At 40.4% G+C, this 12,039-nt stretch overlaps 1 protein-coding gene across 2 annotated transcripts in view; it reads left to right on the top strand.

Moving 5' to 3' along the window:
* kdrl (kinase insert domain receptor like) overlaps nucleotides 1-12,039 on the top strand; it is a 69,126-nt gene that overhangs the window by 10,132 nt on the left and 46,955 nt on the right. For both annotated transcript variants that reach the window (XM_042492779.1, XM_042492780.1), the window contains 4 exons: nucleotides 4,261-4,351; nucleotides 6,449-6,666; nucleotides 9,368-9,495; nucleotides 11,797-11,956. In XM_042492779.1, coding sequence (XP_042348713.1) covers nucleotides 4,261-4,351; nucleotides 6,449-6,666; nucleotides 9,368-9,495; nucleotides 11,797-11,956 — 597 coding nt within the window. The remainder of the gene's footprint in view (nucleotides 1-4,260; nucleotides 4,352-6,448; nucleotides 6,667-9,367; nucleotides 9,496-11,796; nucleotides 11,957-12,039) is intronic.

Below are 12,039 nucleotides of genomic sequence, written 5' to 3'. Positions count from 1 at the left end.
CAGAGCCAGAGATATAAAGAGATACAAACAATTCAAGAAAAAAGGTAGTAGAAATAGATACTTAAATAAACTGATGATTATTAAACTTTTGACAAAAAATGATAATGAGAATATAATAAATAGCTTAATAATAATAACGACAAAAGGAGAGAATACAGGGAGGGGAGGGGCTGGGTGTGCAAAGGCTTTATTTAGTCACGCTGGCACTGGGAAAGCTGTTGAAATAATCCAAGAAAGGCATATAAAATTAACAGATTGACTAAGGCACATGATGAGTATGCAGAGATGACATAAAGAGATTGAGGGTCCAGTGTGTAAGATCTAGGGGCATCTATTGGCCAGATGGTATATAGTTATCATAACTATGTTCTCACTAGTTGATAATCACCTGATAATAAGAGCTGTTGTGTTTTTGTTACCTTAGAGTGAGCTGTTAATATCTACACGCAGGGCAGGTCCTGTTATACAGAGTCTGCCATGTTGGGAAGGTGGTGGCTTAGGACGTAGAGCCAGTAGTTCATCTCTGGATCCTCCAGTCTACATGTCGAAGTATCCTTGGGCAAGATACTGAACTAATACTAAACTGATGACTGTGATCAGAAGACTAGACAGGCACTATTACAAGTCCATTTAGCATGTTGTTTTACAGTCGCCCAGAACAGACAAATCAAATACTGGCTTTAGATAGAGCCATTTCAGTTAGCCACTGTAGTGCTCCTACATGCTTGGCACAAGGGATGCTACTAAATCCTACACACTTGACCTTTAAAGTGAAGTTAAAATACAAATTAATAATATTAATATAAAATCAACAATAATAGCAACACAGAAAATTTGAAATAAATAGATAAAAAATAATAATAAAAATAAAATAAAAAATGTGAAAATAATCAGAATTTATTAAACAATCCAAGAAAGGCGTCCATGCCTTTTGGTATTTTTTCATTTAATTTTTTTAATTTTAATAGAGCCTTGGCTACAGTACCTGTCTAGTTCTCTTTGTAGGGGACACATTGAAACAAACTTAAATAATTGAGATATAATTTGATACCAAGTTCAAATGCAGTGTAATGCATTGGTTTGCAATAATTATGATTATGAGAACCAAAAGTTAAATAGACTGTGCTATCTCTTTGCACTAAAAGACAGGAAACTTGTCTAAGTGGCTGCAGCGTTTTGCTCCTGTCGCCGTGGTCACATCACAGCCAGCATGACTCATCCAGAGTGACCCTGCACTTTTTTGTTAAGCCGTAATTCACTCTCCACCCTTTGTATGTCTCTTGTTGTCACAGAAGTACAAAGAATATGTTGGCGAGGTTAAACAAGGGAATCATCATCATCATGCCTTATTGTTACTTTTGCCTTGAACACCAAAATAAGATCGACTCTCAAGACAGTTGAGTTGTTTCGTGACGCATAGGAAGTACGGGAAGATGAAGGTACTCTCAGCAAAAGAAAAGGGAATTCCGCACATTATTCCCCGCACTTGAAGGGTTGTGACTTTGGGTTTCCCGTTTAATTCAGTGATGGTACAGTCATCACATACAGTAATAGTGGTTTTTATTAAGCAACATCAGGCACGAGCTACAGGCAGGCAGCACGCTGCAGCAGCACAGACGGGAAATCTTGCCAACGGTTGCGCCAGCTCATAAACGTCCTTTCTGTTCAGCTTCTTTAAATTTGTTGAGATGTTACTCAGTTTGAGGTATGCTCAGCTTTCAGTTCTGTAAAGTTGAGTTAATGGATTTAAGTAACTAAACACTAGTTTGCAAATCAGTCCAGAATTATTAGAAAATAATATCAAGAAGTATAATCATAAAAAAGTAATAGCTAACAAAAGCACCTTACTTTTGAAGACATTACATGATAATACATCAAATTTATGCTACTTTTATGATCATTTAAAAAAACAAATTGTTCTCATTGTTTATCCTTAAAAAGACATTTGATGAAGGGCAGGCAGTTAGGTTAGTCAAGGGTCAACAAACTCTTAGTTTTTGTCATTGTTTTGCTGTTCTTTCAGACTAAATATTTAAACGCCATTTTCTGGGCTGCAAACATTTCGGACCAGTGTAGAGTAGATCCAGGAATCCAACACTGTTTGAATTTTTTCATCTTTTATTTCCTGACTGGTAGTGAACCTACCACAAATGTTTTCCAAACTCTATGTCCTGTGCCACTTCCCCTCATCAATGCCAAGTGAGGACGAGGACATGCAAGTGTGATCCTGGTCTTATCTTAGTTATAACACGGCCCTGTGTCAATAATCAGTTTGATGCTGTGTGACTGGCTCAATCATTAGTTGAAACTGAACCAGAAGTTGCTCAGTGTCCTGCTCTCTTTTCGTCACTTTTTGTTCCATGCTTGTCCTCTTCTTAATGGCTCTTAATAAGAACCAGCTTCAGGGCTCTTTGAACCAACACAAAAAGCACAATTTCTTTCATTTTTCAGGCGCTCTGCTGGAGGAATGCAGCACACAGCTGTTACGGGGGGTTAGGGGTGTCGGGATGCTTGCTGAGGTCAGCGATGGGCAGACACTGGGGCAGGTGGGAGTTTTAAAGGTGTGGGTGTAGAGAGACGACGGCGGGATGTTTTTTTTTCTCTTCCAGTGGGCTGCTGAAGGCCCCTGCTGATTCATCCATCTGTAGTTTGTTACTGAGGAGAATAGGGGAAAATTGGCCATTTTTAAAAGATGAGCTGCCTGCCGGTGCAATTCAAGGTCAAGAAGATGTTTTTGGTTGTTATTGTTGGTTTTACGTGTGCGAGCAGATACCAGTATTCCATCATGTGGTGCTTTTCTATCACAACATAAATCAAAGATCTGACATGTTGAACATGCAGAGGTTACTGCTACAGACAGCACATGATACATGGTGTTTTTTATTTTGCCATTTGTATTTTACAGGCCCCAGGGGTCAAATTCAGTTTGATTCATTAGTTTCAAAGTTCTCATTTCCAGCAATTCAGTTACATGACGCGAACTGGCAAATGTTAGGCAAATTCTCAAGAAAATTTGTGTGACAATTCAGAGGAAAATCAACAAAAGATGGTTATAAACATGTGAATTGTAGATTCTGAGATTGTTTATTAAGGTCAGGAGCCTTTTTTTAATTTATCTAATATGTAGCTGAAAGCATGTGGTAACACAGCATGAAAGAGAATGAGCCACATCCCTTCCCCTCTGCATAACCTTGGACAATAAAACAATGATGTTCTAATATTTTGCGAGGAAGTCAATAATGAGTGCCACTGCCAACACTGGCACTGTCAGCTCATTCTTAGCACAACAGCTGTTCTGAATAATAGACACAAATACTAGTATTGTGTGTGTGTGTGTGTGTGTGTGTGTGTGTATGTGTATGTGTGTATGTGTGTTTGCACTTGTAAATGCAGGTGTACGTGTGCATGAAAGCAGTTTTCCATGTGCATACAAATGTGTGTCCATCATGTGTCAGCATGTCAGCCTGGCTGTTGTGTAACTCCATTGTCTTTCCCAATTCTGTGCAACAAATAAAGGTTTCCCTGCAGACCGTCACATTTGGAGGCTCGACTTAATAGAGTTGTTTTCTGACCACAATGACAAGCTGTTCAGGGAGCTCAGTGAAAAGAAGGAAATCACATATGGGACTGTGACAGCTCCTGGACAGCAGTGAGAATCACAGTGTTTCCTATGTTGACCACAGTTAGAGGGACCTCTCAACAGATACGGCTGGCTAGAAGCCACCTTTGAATCAATTTCGACCTCTTTTTTTCCCCCTGTGATAACGTAATAATAGCACTTAGACTGCAAGGTCGGTGGTGAGTAAAAAATGACTTGTTCCTAAAAGAGAGGAAGGGAGCACCCACCAAAGGAGGTTGAGCAGTAAAGGGGAAATGCAGAGTCTGCTTGGTTTCGCAGTGACTCAGCGGCTCCCCATATCTTTCCCTACCTCCTGCTATTCCACCTTGTCTCTCTCTGTCTTTCTGCTCATCCCTGACCACTATTCACTCAACAACCTGCCCTCCCAATACCGGAAACACCCCCAGTGTTCTCACAGCAGACCATCGCTAGCACAAAGGGGAAGGAGCATATCAGCACAAAGTGAACCAACATGCAAAGCGCTGAAATGATTAATGGGATTTTCCTAGAGTGTTTCCATGTTGCTGTCTGGTTTGGTAGTGAATGAGAAAGAATACTAATGAGATGCTGTAAATTAGCAGGTTTTTTGGCCTTTCTCACAAAGTGCTCTGTGTGTCTGTGTGTGTTTATATGTTCAACAGGACATGTGGAGAGAGAGTACGCACCCAAGATTCATCCCTCTGACAATCCCCATATTCTCCAAAAGGACAATCATTTAAACCTCATATGCAGGTATGCAACACACCTATTTTTGTCAATGCTAAGTGAACCTGATTTAAACCGTATCACTGCCCTGAAGGAAGCCTGTATCAACTCATTGATGAGCGGCTTGTGCCAACATGAAACATTAAACATATAAACATTAATGGCGTCCTCCTTGGCTGAGCTATAACACTTACGAGCTCAGTGGTGCTCTGTGAGATAGCAGTAGATGCACGCTTCCTTTTGTGCTGTGATGCTGTTAGCGCTTGTTGTTCAGTAGCAAGAAAAAATACCTGAAACTGCTCACAACAAAGACTGTGGATTATCTTGAGTAACTGGAATCATGATTTCTGGAAAGAGACATTGCTGTTGAGTTTGTCATAAGTATTTTTTTGATGCACCACATGCCGAGTGCCATCTACTTCTATTATATTTGAAAGAAGGCAGACATCTTTACGGCTCTGCAACTCACACCAAAACAATATAGATTGATAAATAGCACTACAGCTAAGGGGAAAAATATGTAATTTGGATTTTGGAGTGGCTTTCCCTTTAATATACTTAATATACTCTTTGTATGTGAATGCATCAGAAAGAAAATTCCAGTAATATAATAGTATAACACTCACAGGCATTTTTCTGCATTGAGTACTTTGACACACAAAGTACATTTAACAAAAAATACTACTTAAGTAGCATTTTCAAATAAAGGCACTGATGACTATGTAAATTCCTAAATAACATGACAAAGTCAGTATCTTGTCACAAAGACATTGGTTTTGTGCTAATTATGCAAGTTTATGGCCCCATATTTCTTGCTCTTTATTGGTCAGTTATCAGAGGTCAGTCAGGAGGAGGCGAGTCAGTGTCTGAACTGTCACTGCAGTCATAAAGTTGAGACTCTGGTCCTATTACATGACAGAAGGGTCAGGGTGAAAATAAACGGGACATGCCTGAGCCTCAAGCCAATCCTTAACAGGAACCAGTGGTGGTCCACAGTTATCAGTCTGTCACAATTTCCTTTAGGGATGGTGGGACCCAAGTGTGCTGCAAACACATTTGTTAAGAATTTAGAGAGCCTTGCATCATTTTGTAAGCCTGCAAGGAATGTTCAGGAACTCACGTCTATCTAATGTAATGCTTCCCTACAAGGCCATATGCTAAGACGCCTGGCCCATACAGCTCTGTCTTGTTTTCTGTCACTGGATGAGAGCTGGAGGTTGTTTGACCCAAAATTCTGCAGGCAAAGGCAGTGGTATGCGAGACATGCTTGATGTTCCTCGGGGATCTCTTTAATAAGAGTTTTAAAATGGATGCTTTGTGGAAAGAATGTGTTAGCTGAGCACATCATTCAAGTAAAAACATGTTCCCATGTGAAAGTTCAAGTTACTGGATGATTCAAGATTAACTCAAAATAAACTTAAAATGACCACCAAGTCAAAAAGTTCCAAAGGGAGATGCAGCCTCTGGCATCCGTAAATAAAAAGCTTGTGAGTTGCCAGCTGACACTTTTTCCTCAAAACAGATCTGAAATAGAATATTTAGATCAGATGTTTTCTTTACAAGAATACCTCTCCCCCCACTGTTAACCCAAAATGGGAGAAAATCTTGATGAATTGAAGGCAACCATGTTTACCAACGGCAAAATTCTATCAAAATATCGGTTTACAAACTTTTACACAACTCTTGCAGTACAAATCCAAGTCTCATATCCAGTTGTATGCTCAGTATTTCCCCAATACATGCATTTTTGCTAAATCCTTAGTATTTACAACACTTTCACCTAACAGTCTTGCACATGGACAAGTAGCACACCTGTGCTGTTTATGCAGAAACATAATGATAAAGTATTAGCCAGGATGCAGTGAGCACAAGAGTTGTCTTCCTGTTTTCAGTGTACTATGGGATGAGTTATTGATATTTAAACAATTATTTGGTGATTGAAGTATTCCCTTAAGGAGGACAGATATATATAAATGCGATGTGTCAAATCCAAAAAACATATTTAATATTACATATTGTTTACATATATAGCTTGATAGATAGTTGCTTTCAAACAAAGCAGCCTCAAACTGTCTTATTATTTTTTGTGTTCATCTAATGTTGTCCCTCTATGTCTTCTGTCAGAGGTCACGGCCCGCTGCACTGGACACTTGCTGATTCCAGCCGATCAGTTGAATCCGAGGGAGTGAAGGTGCAGCAGTGTGATTCCAGACGCCATCCTCACTCACACTGCAGCAGACTGACAGTCTCAAGCTTGAGGGCCAACGACACAGGGAAGTACAGCTGTAACTACTCCAAAAATGGTTCGGACCACATCACCTCGACCTACGTCTATGTCAAAGGTGAGACCCTCAAAGTGCTCCGACCGGTTTAGATTAAAGGTCGTTTTTGTCAAACACAGTCAGGGAACCAGTGGGAATAGGAAAGGAGAAACCTTTTGAGTCTCTGGGAGATTTATGGTATTTTCACCTCCAGTGTAGAATATGAGTAACTTTCCAGCATGAGAAAAACTGAGTGTACTGTTTTTTAGAAATACGAAGAATTGTCTATAAACTAAAATGCAGATAAGAGCAATTTCTTTTTGATTAGATTTGTTTTTCCTCCAATTAGGATTTAACTGTTTGTTTTTGCAAATGCTGAGACTTCTGATAAAAGAGAGGTTTTCACAGGGTGATTGTCATCTGCTGACGCCAGTGGTAGGGTCTGAAGTGGAACCGAGCCGACAAACAGTGGCACTGAATGAAATGGTTAATGAGCAATCTGATATTTCCTGCAACATATTAGAGCTGGAAAAAAAACTACTCACTTCAAGCGAGAAAAAAACTGAATTAGTCAGCAAAAACGGAAGAGAAAGTAAAAGAAAAAAGTTGAGAAAGGGAAAAAAGAAGGAAGGAAAACAAAGAAGTTTTGCAATTGTATGCTTTATATATATATATAGATATATATATATATATATATATATATATATACAGTCATTCCTTACAAGCTGACTTTAATCTACATGCATTCACATTCAAGTGTCATGGCCTTCCTTCTCAGAGGGTAACAGAGAGGAAGTGTTTTGTTTTTTTTCCGTACTATGGTTTCTTTTGGAGGTTTAAGGGTGAGTGTGATTGCACGGGAAGCCCTGGTCATTGACTGTGATTTCCTGCTCCTGCTACTACTGTTTTCCTAAGTCTCCCCTTCAGCGTCACATGGCACCAGCTACAATTACACAATTGGAAATGGAGTTTGTGCTGGGCAGCATAAGGGCAGCCAATTTAAAATTTTTAAGTTAGCCTCAGCCCATTTTACCTAGGTTTGTATGTTTTTTTAAACATTGCAACATTTGGTGTAAGGGCATTAAATAAAGGTAAAAACATGAAATGTTTGGGGTGCTTGGCGGTTCAGTGGGTGGACCGGGGCCCCATGTACAGAGGCTGTTTCCTTGTCACAGCAGCCACAGGTTTGATTCTGGCCTTGGCCCTTTGCTCCATGTCACCCCCTCTCTCTCTTCCCCTTTCACGCTTACGCTGTACTATTGAATAAAGGCATTAAAATGCCCCAGAAAATAATAAAACATGAAATATTTGACTAAGACAGGGTGCAAGTTTTTTGTGACTGAGCGCCAATGTCAGACACTTTCACCAAGCAGTCTAACACAAACTCTCTATCACAGAACATCATACAATGCTTAGCAGTTGTGGAAGCTACCACAGAGCTTGATTGTGTTACACCTTAATTACTTTTTACAAGATTAGTGAAGACTCAATTTTGCTTAGATAAGTCTTGTTGAAAGTGTTATACCTTATGTTTGTGCGCTTTACCCATGAACTTGTGGCATGATTTACAATTGGTCTCATAAAAGCATTTAACATTAAATTCCTTGACACCCATTTCACCGCTTTGCAGAAAAGGCAGATCACATTATCTGTTCTGAGTTAATTCATTTTTCCTGGAACTTCCTTTTTTCCTCAGCCTTAAAGTTTGTCTGTGGTACCTTAAACTGCTGAGTGATCCACTGAAATCGCTGACTTTAGTAAACAGCATAAGCACTGATGATTAAATGTAATTCCTAGAACACTTGCCACAGAGTTTTTTTATGCTGCAGTGGATGTTAGTAAGCCAGTTTCGTTTGTTCCAGTAACTTTTGAGCACTGCTCCGCACCTTTTAACGTTAGTCACTGGGTGATGGCATTAAGAGACATTAAATTAAAACTTGCTTACAACCACTGCCTTTTGTGACGATGAATTATGAGTTACGTGTAGCACTGCCCCCACAGTTGAGTTCCGCCTCTTTTGTTTATCGTTATCAACAAACATTTAGATAAGAAATTATTGACATTTGTCAATCAGTGCCAAATCATCCATGTCTGCATCGCAGTGCTTCAAATAATCGATTATTTCCCCCACCCCAACTCGCAAGGAGCCACTAGTTGCGATTACCCAGTAGCTTTCGACAAGTTGTCATTCCTAACCTGACAGACCCTTGTTAGGGGGGTGCAGTTTAAAGCAGTAGCTGGTTCAAGTAATATATGTATGACATTGAGAGTAAAAGTACTGTAAAAGTACTGAAATGCACCACAGACAAGTAAAATACAATGCATGCATTTCATGTCCACCACAAAATGTTCTGGGCACACTTTGAGCAACTAATGTCTGAAGGATATAAAATGTGATGTGAAATAGTTGTAGACAGTGCAGACGCACTGGATGCACTTTGATCCCTCTTCTGTTGCTCTTTGAAAGTGGTTTCCAGTTTGCTTGGCTATCAGGCAGCCAGCTGTGTGTTTAGTCTTTCTTTTCAAAGCCCCTCAGCTGTTTATGACATCATTGTCCATGCTCACTTTTCAAATAAAAGTTCCTTTATCACACCACTGCGTCTTGACCTCACACCAGTCACAGACAACTTGTGTAGCTGGGAATTTCCCACAGCAGTGGTGTGATGCCTGGCTGCCCAATAGAAACACCACTAGCCAAAAGGGGCCGCACCTGCTTTGAAATGTGATTTCTGAGTGTCCTGTATTTTGGATTTCAATTATCATTATTTTTCTTGTTCCTCAGATCCTGAACAACCGTTTGTGGATCCCCATCCAAAGATACCTGACGTCTTGTTCATGTACAGGCATGAGACCAGCCTTGTGGTGCCCTGCCGGACGTCCTCCCCTGATACTGTTGTAACACTCACAGGGGTAAGGCCTCACAAAAGATGACTTATGTATTCTGAATCGCTTACAAATGTACTGCCTACTCAATGAACGATTAAGTAAGTCATCACCAACAGACCGAAGTATACTTAAGCAACATGACTGTATCACATGACTGATGGTGACCAGCAGCCCTCATATCTTTGAAAACATCACAAACACATGTTACATGGATAAACTGACTACATGTAAATCCAAATAGTTACTCTCTTTACTGAAAAAATATCGAAACTTAAGAAACTGACATAATAACAGCTTTTAACTTGACACAAGGTCTCTTGCAGTCTGAAGAGACGCAAGTCTGACAGTATGTCCAGTAAGCTCACGTCTTATGCTCAGAAATGATGCATCCAGTAGGGCTGTGCATCTTCACTGGCCTCCCAATTCGATTCACTTACGATTATCATGTCAATGATTTGATTCGACTCCACGATGCAACACCACGCATTGCATCCTTTTCATTATTTAAAGATTTCTTTACAAATCAAATTGAATTGTTCCAATTCCAAAAACAAAACTAATGCTTCTGCAGTTGCTGCCAATTCTAGCAACGCTCTTCTGCTCTAAGAAAAGAAACTTAATGCCCTGAATGTGGCAAACATCACAAACATGACTTGAGTCCAAACACAGCAGACAACAGGAGACAACAGTTAATACTAAAATGGCATCAGGCATAGCCAGTCATTTCACACCTTCTGCTCATGGCCTTCACTTTCAGGTTAAGTTGTTTTATCTTATTGTTTGTAGAACATGGACTTGGAAGTAAATCACACAGTACTTCATCTGAGAAAGCAAGATTCCTATCAATACCATAGCAGGGTATCCTTACTTGTCTTTGGGGGAAAAAAAGCACTCCCACTCTGTGCTTAAGGCGTCTCACTGGTTCTCACACCCTTTGTGTGTTGACTCACTCAAGCACACAGAAACAGACCAGGGACAGTGGCTTGTCTGAGGGAAGCTCAGGGGTGGTGCTGGGAGTCATTCTGTCTGCTTCCTGTAAGAGCAGGAAGGTGCTCCAAGAGTGTTTTTCTCAGAATAGACTCTCAGACTAAATTAAGTCCCACTTCTCTTACAAACATCAGGAAATGTAGTAGAAAAACAGTTCACGCTGTGCCCAGTCACAGGAATCAACAGGTAACTTATCATGAGGATACCAGAATGCAGCTTAAGGTGACAGTGGAGGAGACCTCCCTCGGTGATGTGGTTTGCAAAACTTTTTTCATCTTTCGGTCAAACTTAAGAACACGATTTTAGTCAGTAAAGACAGCATGTACGCCATCTTGATAACGTTACCATGCCAACCATAAAGGTGTGAGCTTTTTGTCACTGACGTATGACCATGTCATGCCTACCACAGAAAAACACATGTGACTCAGATAGATGGCACAGATAGATGTTGTGTGACCTTCCTGCTGTTGGTAAATCTTCGGCACTCCTCCTTCCTGCTCCTTTTCCTTCCTTCCCTTCCCTTGCCTCCTCTCCCTGCCCAACTCCTGGCATGAGAACAAATAGCAGCAAGCACGTACATCCTTTTCCGAGTCCAAAATGTTTTGTGCTCTGTTGCATAAATGATTGCAGAGGTTACACTCCACAAAACAATAAAATGTAATTAGAGCATCACTCTAACAGATGTCTGTCCCCAGCTGAGCCCGGTAGAGCATGAGTTAATGTTAAATGAAGTTGAGTGTATTACAATACAGTCTGTCCGGCTCAGTGATCTGTAATGTCACCAAACATTACAAGTGTCACCAAATATCTATATATCTACGTATATACTCAACAAGCTCTTTCACTCCCAACTCATCAGCTTGTTCAGTGGCCCTACGCTTCAGACAATGCCGCTCTAGGTGCTCCTCTAGTATCACTTTGCAAGTGTCAGTTTCCACACATACAGTGTCTTTTCATGTAAACTTCCCGTTAGGTTCAGGCACCAAAACTACTCATTTAGTTTTAGGAAAATACCATGGTTTGGGTTGACATGAGTACTTTTGTGTTAGTTAAGTACATTGCGCAACTCTGAAATAAGTTAAAGTTGACTTTTGGTTTCACATGGGACACAAACAGCAACCTCCTGGGAGAAAATCCTGTGTTTTTACAACCTCCTCCAATGTAAACTTCATCACCTTTTATACTGCATCACTTGACTTCCTCCTTTGCTACATGTAGTGCATCATAGTCCAAACCATAGGACCACCAATGATGTTGCCATATTTGGCGACCTGAGAGCAGGAACGCCTTGACATATGGTTCTGACAAACCCTCTCTGGTCTACTCTCTTGATCGCAGGTCAAGACTTTATCAGAAAAGGTCAAAAAGGAAATGCTGTGGGATCCAAAAGTTGGATTCAAGATTCCGTATGAATCCAACTCTGAATACAGCTTTCTCACCTGTAGCACCAGGGTCAACGGTCGTACGTTCACGTCGATGTACATCCCCAGAAGACTGAGTGAGTCTGTTGAGATTGTTGCCAAACTTAGATTTGTGTCAATTTCTGTTTCTTGACCTTTTCACAGTCTTCTTATATTTGCC

This window comes from Plectropomus leopardus, chromosome 9 (genome assembly GCF_008729295.1).
Source record: "Plectropomus leopardus isolate mb chromosome 9, YSFRI_Pleo_2.0, whole genome shotgun sequence".
In the NCBI taxonomy this organism is placed as follows: Eukaryota; Metazoa; Chordata; class Actinopteri; order Perciformes; family Serranidae; genus Plectropomus; species Plectropomus leopardus.
The sequence above is the reverse complement of the archived record's forward strand: the minus strand, read 5'-3'. Positions and strand labels throughout refer to the sequence as shown.